General features: G+C 31.9%; 1 protein-coding gene across 1 annotated transcript in view; it reads left to right on the plus strand.

Moving 5' to 3' along the window:
• The window catches only part of KLHL1 (kelch like family member 1), a 436,959-nt gene that overhangs the window by 249,588 nt on the left and 170,545 nt on the right, over positions 1-16,826 (plus strand). The window contains exon 5 of the mRNA XM_002742615.4: positions 9,870-10,082. Within this exon, the coding sequence (XP_002742661.1) occupies positions 9,870-10,082 (213 nt within the window). The remainder of the gene's footprint in view (positions 1-9,869; positions 10,083-16,826) is intronic.

Raw genomic sequence — 16,826 nt, forward strand, 5'->3', positions numbered from 1 at the left:
TTATGTTTGGTACCAACTTTCATATTTAGTGCATCATATGTAACAATTCATGTTGTAATATAGCTAGGGCTTCTTTTGTTTGCCTAGAGATACATTAATGGCAGTTACTACATTCTTATTTGACAAACTTTCTTGAGACATATTTCTTATAAATTTGTGTAGCTACCAAGAGGAATATCCCATTTTATTTCAATTATTGTTTTATAAAGTAGAGTATATTCTTTCATTAGTTTCCCTTTTAGGGTTTTGTTGGTGTTAATTTTTAAAGTTTGTTTTTCATTTCTACCTGAATTTCTTTGACAATTATTATAATTATTTCTACTGTTAAGCTTCAAAATAGATTAATATAAGATAATATACAGTGCTATGGTTTTTTTTAATGTTGGTTGTAAGCAACTAGTAAATTATTCAGCCCAGAAGGGAAATGATCTAAATCCTTTTATTAAGCAATAAATGAATGCAAAATCATAATTAAAATTTTACATGCTTCTGTGGAGATCATTTAGACCTCAAATTGCAAAATTATAATGTATTCCTCATTGAATAATGCTAATGCTGTCTTTTACTACAAAATAGTCAACATGGATATGTAAGTCACTTCGGTACTGACTTCTTTCTTTCTACATATACTTTTTATCCCAAATGTCTAGCTATTTCCAATTATGCATATAACAGACTTTCCTGAAGACTCATTTATGCTTATGAGCATAAGGACAAAAGACTAAATATATCTTAGATTGACAATAAAATTCTTTAGGTCCTGGAAAGCTTTTTTTTTTTTTCCTGAGAAGATAGGGTATAAACTTTTCTCAATTTTCTGTAAGTACAGAATGAGCACCACCTGACATAATATACATACTTTCTTACAGATCAAAGTCGATTTTTCCAGCCAATTTTCTGAAAGATATCCTAAAGCAGGAAAAACAGAGATACTATCTTGCAATACAAGTTTTTTTTCTAGTAAGGTTGTAGAGGAGCATTATTTTTATTCTTTCATTAAGTACTGGAAATCATTTCAGAAAAATTTTATGATCACGTACCCTGGACAGTTTACTGCAATGAAAAGAAACAGATCTCAATATGTAGGCATGTTATTGTCTCATGATTTAATGTTCAATGATACCATTTTCTTCTAAGCTGTCAAAAACATGGTTTTGTAACCATTGAACAGAGATGTATCTTTTCTCCTATTTCTACCTCCCACCATTTTCAATGACTTTGCTAGACACCTAATCAGTAAGTGACACAACCAGTAATTAGTAGAGTTGGCAAATACTAATGTTGGGCAATTTATCAAGGAGGCAGAAGAAATAGGTTTAGGTTCTACCAGGAAGTTAATGTATCTAATATTACTAATTACAAAAATAATTGTTATCCCTCTGACTAATAATTTATAGATGTATATTTAAACTTTGCAAAGTAACATATTTGAAAGTTTGTTAGTTTTGTTAAATCAAAAAAAATAGACATAGTATTGTTTAGCTGACTAGAGTAACTTTTTTGAAACTGAAATTTATAAATGATTTATATAGACTTCTTACTCCTACATTAGTAGATAATAGTTATCACATATTAAACTTTTGACCAATATATTCTATATATTGCCATTATTAAGGAAGAAACTAACATGATATCAATACTTAAAGAAATATATTCCATGTTTATTTCTTAAGAGGTGATAACAAAATATAGATAAAACAGGAAAGCACCATTAAACATGTACACATTAACAGCTCTTTGAACACTATTCTTTGTTGTGTTATCTGAATAATATTAATTAAATAAGCATATGTTTGTATTTATAAGTTAAATGCCAATAAGCAATATAGAGTCAATAAAATATCTGCTGATTGTCTTATTTATCATTTCTAAAGCAATAAGAAAAATGCAGGTATATTCAGAGACATATATAGTCAACTAAAACTATATCTTCAGTTCTAGCATCCTTTTCTGGTTTTGAGATTAGGACTTTTTATACAGATTAAAGAATGGTAGTTCTTTAGCCTTTACAAGGTAGCTTATACATATGTGTAAATATATGCATATATACAAATATATACACACACATACATATGGAAGAAAAAAATGTTAATCTGCAAGGATTTGAAAAGGTAATAAACAGAATAGTAATTGATTTGCCCTTGGATGAAAGAAAATTACAAGAAGGCAGATGTTCCTTCAAAAAATCAGGCAATTTTCTAATACAGCCATTCAGCAGTCATGGGCTTCTTCACAGGGTCATGGGTTTCCCTTCACTCAAAATAATTGCTGGGTAATCAGTGCACAGAAAAAGTACATGGAATGTGAATTAAAATAAGTGCTTTAAAAGATTTTTTCCAATGTAAGAATTTGTTAGATAGTGGTAATTCCTATTTGACAGTCTGTCTAGATAATGAGAATTGGACCAGATGACAGCAACATTTTCATCCGAATCCATGATCTATTGCAAACATTTTCTTGTTTTGGAAATCGTTATTGCAGAAAGAACAATAACGTGGTCTTGTCTCTTTTTTTTCACTTCCATTCTCACCCTCTTCAAATCATTAAATTTTTTCTTCTTAAAAAATGAATGAAATTCTCTTATAGTATTATATTGTCCTCCTCACTAGAAAGTAAGAAACTAGGGTAAGACCTTTCTTTTTTTAAACTCTGTATTCCCAGTATTAGGCATATAGTAGGAAAAGAGAAAGAATCCAATAAAGCACTATTTCTTCGAAGACTGAATAATTGGAAAAATAGGGAAAATAATGTGAATGTAGCCTACAGAGCTAGCAAGAGGAGGCTGAAGTGATGGGTGGGGTCATATGCAGCATAGTAATGACTAACACTTATGTGTTCCTCTCTATGAGACAGCACTTCTCTAAGGATAGTAGATTTAATTTAGTCTTCATACCTAATTCTGATAAGAATACATTATAATGGATACTATTTTTATCCTCATTTATGTACAAGAAACCCAACTCCCTAATGCCACACAACGAGTAAGTAGCAGAGTTGGCATCTAAATCCCATCCAACTTTCCAAATTAAATCACCTGTAATCACCATACCACATTATGGGACCCAGAAATATAAAGAGTTGTAAATAAAATCCAGGTGAGCACCTCAAAAGTAAGGGTGCATATTTGCTGCATAAGTCAAAGTAAGACATTGAGGTCAAAATAGTTAGGTGAGGAGAACCAGAGAGAAATTAACCAAATGATAGATAGGCCAGGTAGTATAATGGGAAGTGTCATAGACTTAAGGACAAAAGACTGAGTTTCTAACCCCAGCCTTATCTTGACCGTGAGTATGACAATATGTGAACTCCTCCTAGCCTCAGCATTCTCCTTGGTAAAATATCAAGGTGTGAAAATCTCATAATGAGTTTCCATTTTCTTTGAAATTCTAAGATAGTATTCAACAGTTCAGTCAGCAACTTTGACAAAGGGATTAAAAATTCAGACAAGGCATATAATCAAAAGCCCAGCAAAATTGGTTTTAAAACATGAAAAAGCTAGAATCTTGACAGCAATATGTCAGTGTAGCAACTTTAAGGCAATTATTAGTAAGAACTCTTGATACTTGTGGAGAGATACCTTTCTCAGCTCTGCATTTTTAGAAAGTTTAAATTCTAAAAGCAATAGAAAACTATGCGTATATGGAAATTGATGTTAAGATAACGTTGTTAGCTATCCCCCATGAGGAACATGGTAAAACTAGTATTTCTTAAAGGCATTGCTTTATAACAGAAAGAACTTAGAACTTGTTATTTTAAGGATTGGAAATAATTGTGATGCCTTCTTAAGTATATTTGAGATTTTTGATGCAAGTTTTTTTAAATTATAATTTTATAGATATTTCTAACGATATGTGTTAGTTTCCTAGGTCTGCTGTACAAAGTACCACAAAATGCGTAGCTTAAATTACTTTAAATTTACTTTTTCATAGTTCTAAAGACTGGAAATTCAAAGTCACATTATCCACAGGGTCATGTTTTGTTCCTAAAGTCTCTAGGGAAGAGTCCTATTTTGCTTCTTCCAGCTTCTGTTACTGACAATCCTTGTTATTCATCAGTTTGTGGTAGCATAACTTTAATCTCTGCCTCCATCTTCAGATAGCCTTCTTCTCTTTGTGTCTCTCATTTCTTCACATTGAGTTCTACTCACTGTGTATCTGTTTATTTCAAAACTTCTCTTAGAAAAATCACAGTTATTAGATTATGGTCCACCCCAATCCAGTATGATTTTTTTCTTAATTATATCTGCAATTACCCTATTTCCAGCTAAAGTCATATTCTGAGGTTAATATTAAATATAACCTTTGGAAGAGATGCTGCTGTGATTTGTGACCCCCAGATTCCATACGTTAAAACCTAATCCCCATTGTAGTATATTAAAAGCTGGAGGATATTGTCAGGTATTTGGGTCACAAGGGCTCTGCCTTGATAAATGAGATTAGTGCCTCTGTAAGAGGCCAGAAGAAGCTTGTTTTCTCCTTCCTCCATATAATACAGCAAGAAAATGCTGTCTGTAAGGAAGGAGCCCTCTCCAAACAACAAATCTGCTGGTGCCTTGATCTTGGACTTTCCAGTCTCTAGAACTGTGAGCAATAATTTTCTGTTGTTTATAAATTGTCCAGTCTAAGATATTTTTTATAGCAGCTCAGAAAATAATTAAGACAGAAATTGATACCGAGGAGTAAGGAGTTACTATAACAAATCCCTGAAAATGTGGAAGAGGCTCTGAGACTACATAATAAATAATGGCTGGAAGAGTTTTGAAATGCATTCTGGAATAAACCTATATTGCCTTGAACAAACTGTCAAGGGAGATTTAGATGAGAGCTCAGAAGTGAACAGTAGTAGAAGTTTTAGATTACCTGTCACTGTGATGAGAATGTTGGTAGAACAATGACAGTAAAGGCCATTCTGATGAGGTCTCAGATTGAAATTAGGAATAGGTTTTTGGTAACTGGAGGAAAAGTGATCCTTGTTATAACGTAGCAAATAACGTAGCTGAATTGTGTTTGTATAATAGTGTTTTGTGGAAAGAACTTGTGAGTGGCAAAATATCTGGCAGAAGAAATCTCTAAGCCAAGTATCAAAGGAGCCACATTGCTTACATCAATTGCTTATAGTAAATTTCAAGAAAATAGAAATGATTTAAAGACAGATTTAAAATCAAAAGAGAAACAAATCTTAAACATTTAGAAAATTATCCACTTTGCCCTGTTGTAAAAACTGAAAAAGCTGTTCAATAGAGAACACCAAGGCTCTGCTCAAGGTTTACCACCTGTGCCCTCTAGAGAAACAGCCCCTGTGGCCTACATTGTACCTTTGGATCCAATGAAATAGAAGATGACAATTTCATTTCAATCTAGTATGTAACATAACAGAAAAAAACATTGCCTTGGAAGTCAAAAATGAATTTTTCAGTCTCAATTCTTAAAATAGTAGAAACATGCATATATCATGAAACTTTCAAAACATTGCTTGCAAAGAATTTTTAAGGAATTAGATATTTTAGAATTTTATACCCAAAATATTTGACCCAAAGTTTTTATTTTTCCTACTTACCTACAACCTCAGCCAGAAGATGTAGCCAAATTACAGAATCCATGCCCCCCCACCTTTTTTTTTCGTTACTTGGCATTATGAGCCTCCTAAGATCTCACATTTTGAACCAATAACTTTTTAGATGGATAATTAAATAAATTCTCTATTTTTTGGTGCATTGAAATCAAGACAGAGATTATGTGGTGGTCTGCCAAAGAATTTATCTTCCTACCATAATGCTTAGAACAGTGATTAGGAGTTTACTCTAATTGACTAGTGGTCACAGAGTACAAGAAGATAAGACATAAGTCTTAACTCAGTAGACTTCCATGAGAGAGAGAGAGTTCTTAAGTTGACCATATAGTACATAATGTGTTGCTTCGATATTAGCTATTCATGAAGTAAACAAAATTAAAGTTATTTGAATGATTAAAAATATGTTGCTATAGTTGAATATCCATATTTTAAACAATAACAAAAGATGATAATTGAAGATATTTACTTATACTGTGTTTGATACAATATTACCATTAGTTTTCAGCTAATTTTCATATGAAGTAAAGTTATATTTCTGACAAAATTTTACAAGTTATTACTTACATGTTTAACAATAATATATGGAGGAAGACAGTAAAAATGCACAGAAGAAATGAATATTAGAAAATATGTTTATATTAAGTCCAGGAAATACTTAAACAAAAAAAACTGATACAAAACTTCTTCCTATTCAGGATAAAACAAAGCTACATTTTTTTAGCTAGAAAAATTATTTTAAAATATTATAAAGTAGCAATAGTAAATAGTAGTTTAATCTTTATTTCTGTAATTATCCTGTCTTATGAAATAGAAACTTATGTTTGTTGCCAAAATCTTTTTTTACAATAAGCACTTTTAAACTATATGTAGAAAATGTGTGTATGTATGTATGTCAGTGTGTTCATATGAGATTGAATATACTTAAATGATTATAATACATATAAGGCCATCAAAGTTTTAGACTATCTCTATTCCATTATTCACCTGCCTATACTTTCAATGTTATTTCTGACAAATTTTCTGTGCTTATATCAATCAAATTGACATACCAACTATGGCATCACATACTATACTCCCTGCTATTATTATGTCTTTGTTGATACGGTTTTCCCTGGCCAGAATACCATATTTCTCCATTTATCATTTTCTGATTTAAATTCTTTCCTAATATTTTAGGTCTGTTTGAAAGGCTGGGTTCTACAGAGTTGACTACTATCATTTTCTAGATACTGCATTTTTATAGGTGTCTCCCATATGGCGAGATTTATGGACAAATCCATTTTGTCCTCATGATGATTATTCAGGGCCATGTATCGGGTTCAATAAACCTATGCTGAATGAATGATTGAATAAACCTAAAGAAAGGGATTGTACAAAAGGCGAACAGGCCTCCTGTTATATGATCTTCAGAGACAATAAGGAGTTTGCTAACATAAGAGAGCACTGTAAGAAAATCAATGTGAATTGATATTTCCTCTTTTATCAATAACACATAATGATTCTTAAAAAATTAATTTCCAGAACCTACATTGTAGGTACCATAAGCAGAGTATCATTAAAATGAGGCTGGATAGAAAAAAGAAAACAGCAAGAAGAACTTGAGAAAATCAATGTATATAAAGAAAAATAATAATAAACAATACCTATGTAATAACATGTGAGTGAGTGTGAAAGATCTGATACCAGCTTCTAAGTATAAGCAGTTTGTACAACACAATGCTGCTAGTTTCCAAAAGATTTAGTATGACTTATAAAAATACAAAATTATCAGAACATTCTCTAAATCAGATGCAGAGATAAAAAGAGAAAAGAAAAACTTTTGTAGTGATATTAAATGAAACTATTATCAGTGCCGTCTGAAAAAGAAATCAAACTATAAAAGTCTATAACCTTCCTACCAGATAGATTTCAATTTGACTCTACGTTTTCTAGGGGCCAAATAAAAAGAGGAATCGGATCGATTCCATAATTTACAACATCCATGATAAAAGCAAACCAATTTACTCAGGAGAAGTGCAATTATTCTCGCTACTAAAACCTGAAAGAAATTTCTCCCAAGGGTCATCATAAAGAGGACACTATAAAACATAATGAAATACGCTTTGAACAGTATCTTTATGACAGACACCACCAGGAGTTTCATAGAGCTGTTTTTTATGATATCCCTCACTATGCTGTGATTGCCTCGCTATAGAGTTCTGTGTGAATTTTAATAGAGACAGATATTTTTAGTAACTGGAGAAACAGATGGACAAATCTTTCAAAGATTTCTCTGAAATGTCTTTATCTTACCATAGTTTGTTAAGAAGAAATTGATCACAAAACTTCTTAGAACACTTAATTTGTTAATTATGTCAACAGTTATTGGGCATCTATAATTTACACAGTGCCCAGAGGAAGCACACAGAACAAAACAATTTTCTGGAACAAAAATAACTACTTTCACTTATTCTGGGGAGCCAGTTAGTATAAATAAATACATTGTTTACAAATTGTATTATTATTATACAATTAATGTAAATGTATGACAGATGGCCGGAAAGAAGGTAAAAGTTTTGCCCTTTTGTGAAAGCTGAAGTTACTTCAGCTCCAAGGACACACTATAACACAGGCCAGGTTTCTCCTCAAAAAAATCAGTTTGAAACTGCTCTAAGATGCAGATTAACGGTCACTTGCTGAACGCTCTACTCTGTTTAGTGTAGTCACAATGCCTTCTTTGGAAGAGTCCTAGTGTCACTTGACTGCAGTTTTTATCCTAAAATATGTGTCCTATGCATATTGCTACTACAACTGTGGCTTTAAAACTAGGATCTGAGAAGCCTTTGTCATATCCTCCTCGGAGTTGTCTCAGGAGACAAGGCGGGGAAATGGAGCAGAGAGGGCCCAACAGTGGAATTTCTGTCTTTCCTAACCATGTATCATCCACAGAAGCTTTTTTGCTTAAAATGTAAGAAAGTTTTTGACAAGTAGTTTTTAAAATATGTTTTAAAATGACTGTACTATTCTGTGCTGTTTCTACAATTTTATTTTTCTCTACTGAGATTATCAATTCATGTATTCAGCAAGTATGTACTGTTCCCCTGCTGTTTTCTAGGCTCTGTGCCAGGATCTACAGATACAAGGTTATATAAATCAGGGTCTTACAGCTTAAAATTTGTGAACAGATCTCTAAGTTTACCAAAGATTAGGCTGCAGCATGGTATCTGCTGTGGCAGGGATACACCCACTACACAGTGTAAGGGGATACTGAAGGCGTGGCCAGGTCAAATGAAACTCAATAGGAACTTGAGGAGCCATATGTAGTAGGTAGCTCTTGAATTGAATCTTGAAATGTGATAGAAATTTAGAAAAGCAAGGTAGATAAAAGTCATTTTAAGCAATGAAGTAAATAAGGAAGGACATGTCAAACAAGATGGCAAATTCAAAAAAATGAGAACCAGAAAAGGTCAGCTTATGAATACCAGCATGCTTAAACAAGAAATTTAACCCAAAAGATATGGAGAAATCATAAAAGAAAACAAAACAAAAACTTCAGAATAAACCATAAGCACATTAATGTTTGGGAAATATTATTCTGGCATCATTATATAGGATGCAACCAAGAAGCTAAGAATCGAGTTAGGCAATATAATTAGGAGATATGGGAGCAATCAGGAAGAAACTAAATGGGAATATGAATTAAGCCAAAGAAATTGTCATGAGGGGAGGGAGGGATAAGAGATAATAGCAGGGTGGAACATTGCTGGATTTTGTGACTTCAGTGGCCTATCTGTCCTATTCTTTCTCTTTTGAATAAACAATGGTGTATCTTACAGTGCTACTTTTATCTGTGCAATGTTAGTGTCATTTTCTGATTCTCATATATATGTCTCTGTGTGTGTGTGTATGTGTATATATATATATATATATATATATATAGGCACATATATATGCACATATACATAGTCAAGCTTTTAAAAATGTGAAATGTTATTTTTTCCTATTCAACAAATCTTCTATAGCAGTACACTTGAAACTTTAACATTTAATCACTTAGTACATTCTGTCTGCATAACAAAGCTCAGCATTATAATCCTCCAGTTATTACAAGATCTGTGCTGTCTAGGATACATTTACACTTCAATTACAATTACAATGCTTTCATCTTAACAGCTTCTAGTTTCTGAAGGATTGAGTCTCAAGGATTATGTTATAACGAGCACAAAGGTTATTGACTACTTTTCTTATTTCTTTCTGAAATACTTTACTAGCTAAATAAAAGTAAAGCAGAATTATGCCAAGATGTTTTCTCCCTGCAGGAAAACATAATGGAAGTTATCAGAAATCAAGAGTTTTTACTCCTTCCAGCTGAGGAGCTCCATAAACTACTGGCCAGTGATGATGTAAATGTTCCTGATGAAGAAACCATCTTCCATGCATTGATGATGTGGGTCAAGTATGACATGCAGAGGAGATGCAATGACCTGAGCATGCTTCTTGCCTTTATAAGGTTGCCACTGCTTCCACCGCAGGTAATGATGTGTGATGCTGTTTGAATAGATTCAATGTGCTGAGAAACCCTACTTTAAAAGTAGACATCAAAACGCATTTTTCATTATATATTTACATTTTTAAATGTATTTGTCAAATACCATTTTTAAGTTAAATTTGATAGTGGAAAATGATGTGTGATGAAGGGTGGTGGATCTAAGTACCATCTCTGGCACTTACTGACTCATGGTCATTTGTATGATCATGATAACACCATTTAATTTTTCTGATATTCGGTTTATTTATAAAATGTGATCATACTGCCATACAAAATTTCATTAAGATCTATTAGATAATGTGTGTAAAACACCTATTCATAATACAATGTCTCCCATTGATCTATTATTTCACCTAAGACTCAATAATCTGATCATTCTTTGATGCAAATGCATATTCTGTGTGATTTTCAATTCCTTGATGCATGATATTTCAACTTCTGTAGAGGAATAAAACATACCTGAATAGTAGAGGGTTATGATTTAATGGTACTTAGCAATTAGAATTATGGAATCTTTAATAATTGGAGCTAAGGAGCCTCTAGACACCAAGTAAACCAACTTAACTTTATTGATGAGTTAAATAGGGTCCAGAAACATTGATTAAAATGTTAAGTTTGCTTAACTTAGAGGAAGAGTGGCTAGTTCTCTCTCATTCTGAGTCTTGTATCTTTAACTTGCTACAAAATTGTCCATATACAGCATTGTTAATTCAGGGTTTCTGGCTGCTAAAGTTATCCAAAAATAAGCTTGAAGGTGACCTTAGCCTCTAAATTGATGGGTAAACGTGTTTGTGTATATAATTTGTAATGGGGTGATGAGAGGCTTCTATTATTCATTAGATTCCTCATTTGACTCCAAATCACAATTGACATTTTTGCTAATCCATACATTATTAAAAATGTAAAAAGAATAATTAGGACATTTAATAAAAGAGCAGAAGCAAGTATGAAGTGTTAACAGTAAGTATAGAAGTGGGATTTGTGGTCATATTTAAAAACTGGAAAGTTAGAAACACATTACCATAATCCAAAAAAAGAGAAGCTTTATAAATAAGATAATGATTATGTTTCCTTTGGCTGCTGAGATGAGTACAGGAGAAACAACAGAGAAAAATTATTTATGGAACTCAAATTATGTGAGCCTATCTTAACAACAGGCTCTTATGAAGAAGAGGAAAGATGCATTTACTTAGCTAGACAAAGAAGAAATTTTGATGCCAAGCACTGAAATTTGAAAATCTCCCACCTTAGGTTCTAATGCCATGTAGCATTTATTAGAGTCTGAGAGGGTAATCTTTTGGGAAAGAAATAGCCAATGATTACTATTAGTCAGAGAGCCAATGATAGTTATCAGTTAATGACAGATGCTGTGACTGGGTAACTATGACTCTGGCATAGCCGTTATCAACCCGTTTCAACTGTTGGTTGAAATGTGGGGAGTTTGGAGTTATATTGGTGAACAAAATAAGAAATAGTAGGACACATATTAGCATAGGTCAAGAATGTGACTAGATTCTTCTCAGGGTACGTCGTTCTTTCACACCCTCGTTTCCTACTGTTCTGTCATCAGATATGGGAGATGCTGCCACCTGTGCATGTCATTAAATGGTTACATCATATCAGAGATGTCCTGTTGCCTTATTCGTTCCTAAGGCTATACATTATACATGGAATTTTATTTCTTATTGGTTCAATTGCTATATCTTGCTTAGTGAAGTAATATTTATTAAAATTAAGGTATAAAATACTCTTTTGCTGTAACTATTAAAAGTTTTTAAACAGTGTGCAATTGACACAAATGTAGCATATGTATATTCTCCATTCCTCATCTTTCAAATTGGGGCTATTGCACATTGTAACTTTAAATGTGCTTTCAAACAACAGATGTGCAGGAGGAATTAATGAAAATATTTTCTGTTTATAAAATGTCTTTGTATAAAAGAGAGGCTATCACTTCTATAACATTAATTATGTGTCATTATAAGCATATTAGATATAATATTTCTAATCATAAAAACATATGCAAAGTAAAGATTATTAATTGTATTACACAGAGGAAGTATTAGGCTCAAAGAGGTTAAGTGATTAACAAAGTTCATAGAGCTAGTAGAAAATCTGGTTTTCCTGCAAACATAGATTGGCCAGATATAAAGATATACAGGTATTTCTCCAATAATGAATGTCATTTTCCTGTTTGCTCTCTAACTTGGAAGATCTTAAAAATATCCTGAATTCATCAATTTTGAAGGAACTTACAGGCATTTCTTATTTCTTTAGTTACCAAACTATTTTATCTTATTTAATTTCTGTAAAGTCCCCATGTAGTAGATACTGTTATTCTCATTTGACAAATGAGTACTTTGAGAATCTGCATGATTGTCATCATTTTAGTTTTAAAGATCAGATTTTATTCCAGCTTTATGTGACACCAATGTGGTTCTTCTTGCACTAAGGGGAAAAGAGTGTAATATTTATTTAGGGTTGGTTGCATATTTACCTCAATGACCAAACAGTGTGAAAAAAATGTTTAAATAAATAAAGGATATTACAGACTTGCACATGGACTTTCAAAGCTGCTAAACACCTTTGGGCCCTTATGAAAAGCTATTAAAATGGTCAAGAAACATTTTTTTGCTGATCTTGTAGTCATTAACATAAGGTTTGCCCATGCTTTTTTCCAGTGATTAATATATAGGTCTTTTATAACCTTTAAGCGATTTGTGTGCATGTGTCATGTGCAGGCACATGAGATGTTTGTGTGTGTTGCCACCAAGAGAAGACAGAATACGTGGAATTTCAAGCACAATATATTAGATGAATGAGAGAAACATAGAAAAAAATAGAAAAGAGTTATAATGGTAGGGGAAGTTATTTGGAGAATATGTCACAGCAATATTACAGTATAAATGAGAGTAGAAGTGTTAAAAGTACCACGATTCAAAGTCTTACATACCACTGAAGTAATGACGTAATTTTAATGGACAGTCTCTCTCTCTCTGTATGTCTCTCTCCCTCGCTATATATACACATATATGCATACACATACACATACATATTTACATGTGTATATGCACACATGTAATATGTTATGCATATTATAACATATATATTTAATTAACATATAGCAAAACACAATATTACACTTTAAAGTACTAGCAATATTTAAAGGAGGCCAGATTCTATATTTTTCTGGTAAGGTAAGGGATTACTTTCAAAAGGAAACAGTACTTGGACTAATTTTTGAAGGAGACTTGATAATTTGTTTTGTGTGTTTGTAAGGTAATTTCTGCAGATTTAAATAAGCAATTTCAGGTGAGTGAGAGAACAATATTTGAAAGAGTCAATGTCAGCTGCTTACAAAATTCCTCACCAAAACATAACAAAGTGCGGAACAAGACAAGAGTATAAAAAAGACTTTAAAAGATATTTAAGAAATAAATTAATTAATTTAAAAATAGATGTTACCAGGATTGAGTTAAACTGTATAATCTGTAAGTACTTTTAGACAAAGGAGTAGCTATGATTGTATTTAGTAAATGCATGAAAACGTTTCCAGAGTAAAGAGTAAAAATTAAAACAATGACAGAGACTTCATCAACAAAGAGAACATGTTAAAAGAATGATTAGCACCAAAAATTAATTTAGCTTACAGTAATAGCCTTCTCTTGTGTTCACGAGGCGACAGACCAACTTGACTTGGACATATTTCAGTTCTATCATTTTTCTACCCCCATGTGTTTTATTAGTAGGCCCATTAGGTGTATCTGGGCTTTGTTATTTCTTTATGAGTTATAAATTAGCACATTAAGTATAGTAATTTGGTGCAGAAAATATAACAAAGAGGATATGGATTTTAGATTAGAGCAGTGGTAGAAAAAAATAGCTTAGGGAAGGAAGACAAGGCATGCAAAAGACTCAGAAGCAACACTGTTTCTCTCTGTCCCCTATTGAAATATAACAGCTAATCCTGAAATAAATTCAATTATTTGACTTTGCTACAGACAGCACCAGAGAAAAAGGCAAAATGATAGCAATAGATAACTGAGTTATATTCAAAGAATGAATTATACTATTTTAAAAAATAAGTTATGAATGGAATTTTATGTAATGGTTTTCATATTTTTCCTGAATAGCCTGAGGCCTCAAAATTTCAGCAGTATTGGAAAACATATTTTTAGAAAATGACTGGAAAAAAGTGTGTGTGTGTGTGTGTGTGTGTATATATATATATATATATATATATATATATATATGGTTTACTTAGAGGCTGCCAGATTTTATTTACTTATTATTCTATTTCTCTTTCTGAGATTCAACAAAATACCATGTTTCTATAAAATAAATAACATGTTTTAACATTTTATAACAATTGTTTCCACTGATATTAATTGAATTTATAAAATATTCCTTTGTAGGGTGTACTTAAATATTTATTACATATGAATTTTTAAAATACCCATAAATATCATATTTTTGCTATACTACTTTGTGATGAATGCCTTAAAATGTAAAAGTATGTTGTTTAAAAATCAAGAGAATATAATTCTACATATTCTCAAGTCAATAGGTGTGCAGGGAAATTCAGTTTTATCATGATCAGAGATTATTTAGAAGGTTAGAGATATACAGATTAACTTTGTTTCCTATCTCAGAATTGGTATTTTTTTTTTTTTTTTGAAATAGAGTTTCGTTCTTGTTGCCCAGGCTGGAATGCAGTGGCACAGTCTTGGCTAACTATAACCTCTGCCTCCGTGCCCAGGTAATTTTGTATTTTTAGTAGAGATGGGGGTTTGGCCACATTGGTCAGCCACCGCACCAGGCCGGTATAGTTTATCCCTTTTAACAAAAAAACACATTTTTCAGACTTTCTAACAATCAAACCTTCTGATTCTTAAGACAAATATATAGCAATGTGTGTGTGTGTATTTGTGAGTGTTTATGTGTATGTACATTCATTTTCTGTAGCAAAAGATAAAAGAAAAAAACTTGAAATGAAATAATAGAATAGTGCCTAGATTTAGAGGAATAGGGTTTAATCTAATAACAAACAATAAAATAACAAGGACATTCATGTATGTAACTTTAGACAATAGAAGCTGCCTCTACTTTACATGAATTCTTTCTGTGTAATGCTGAATAAATTATTCCAAAAGATTATTTGTGGTAGTAATAGCAATACAAGAAGGAAGGGTGAGGTATCTAACCTTTTTCATTTGAAAAGTGACTACTGATCAGATACCAGTGACATACTGACTATAAAAATTATAGCTACAACTAAAAATTAAAAGTTACAAAGATGAAATCAATATAACTAGTGCTTTATCAAATTATAGTGTAAAATATGCAGAGCATATTAAACTCAAGAAATGTATATGTTTTGTTTGATTTTACTTCCCCAAACTACGCTTTGATAAGGGTCTCCAAGGCTAACTGCATAAATCCTCATTGTTTAATGCATTCTATATGTTATCTTTACAAAGGAAAAAATTAAAACTTTTAATTTCTTACAAATGAGTAAGGCCAAAATAATTAATCAAGCCTACTAACACAATCCATTAACAGTCATTGTTACTTTTTGAATTTTTTTCACCCTTTGATTTGCTGGCTAATTAGTTAATGATTATACCAGGCCATCATTATTGAGATAGTCTTCTCTACAAAGCCACATTGCAGGAGTAAGAAAAAGAAAAAGGATACTTTCATTTTTCTCCAAATGAAATCTTAAAAACAATGCCTTTAAAACAGAAATACATAGATAATATATAATGCTTCTAAGATCAATAAATTTATCTTAAATAATACTTTGATTCATGATCATTTAGCCCTTTGTGACAGTCACCATTCAAATACAAAATTAAAGAAGATGCAGTGTTTTGTTAGCAAGCTTTAAGTCAGCAGAGGTATTAATATAATAAAATATGTGCAAGGACATTCACAGGCACAAACTCATACATACACATGTCACTTACTTTGGTATAGAAAAAAGAGTAGAGAAGAAGTTGGAACATAATCTGAAAGTGTTTTTTTTTTTACAATATATTAAGTGTTTCTGCTTGAATCAAGGGCTAATTCCCTTGACTCTTGTTTTTCATCCCATCTTCCTTGCCATAGGGGTTCCTCTACTGTAATGAGCATTTCTTATATTATCAATTGTATCAATTTTTAATCTATTTAGGATAATTCCAATCAATTTACTAAGTTCTATTGTTTCAAACATACATAACTAGTCATATTGATTTTCACTAACTGTTCTAGTTCTCTTTTGCCTTTCCAAGGTAATATGTAGTTATTTTTATAATTATTAAATTTACTTTAATGTGACCATCTTCTCTCTTCAACCTACTTTAATCAATCGTTTGAACTAATCAAAATCACCAAACACCTCAATGGTGTAATTTTTTCCCCAATCTCAGTTGTGTTTGCCACAGTTCATCTGGTCATGCTTGCTCAACTGTTGTTGCAAATTTTGTTCTACCCTCTGATGCTGAAGCACCCCAGGACACTGCTTTTTTTTTTTGTATAGAAAATATCATTTAATTCTATATTTTAAATGCTATGTAGAAACAAATTGTAAAAAATGTACCTGTAGTCTTAAACTTCTTCTGAAAAACAGATTCAAATGCCCAATTTAACTGCTGAACAAGATTCATGCTCTTAGGATAAAATCTTAATATTCCTATCCTACAAGGTCCTACATCAGTTATCCCAAGGCTGCTCCTCTGAACTA

The sequence above is a fragment of the Callithrix jacchus genome, chromosome 1 (genome assembly GCF_049354715.1).
Source record: "Callithrix jacchus isolate 240 chromosome 1, calJac240_pri, whole genome shotgun sequence".
NCBI classification, from domain to species: domain Eukaryota; kingdom Metazoa; phylum Chordata; class Mammalia; order Primates; family Cebidae; genus Callithrix; species Callithrix jacchus.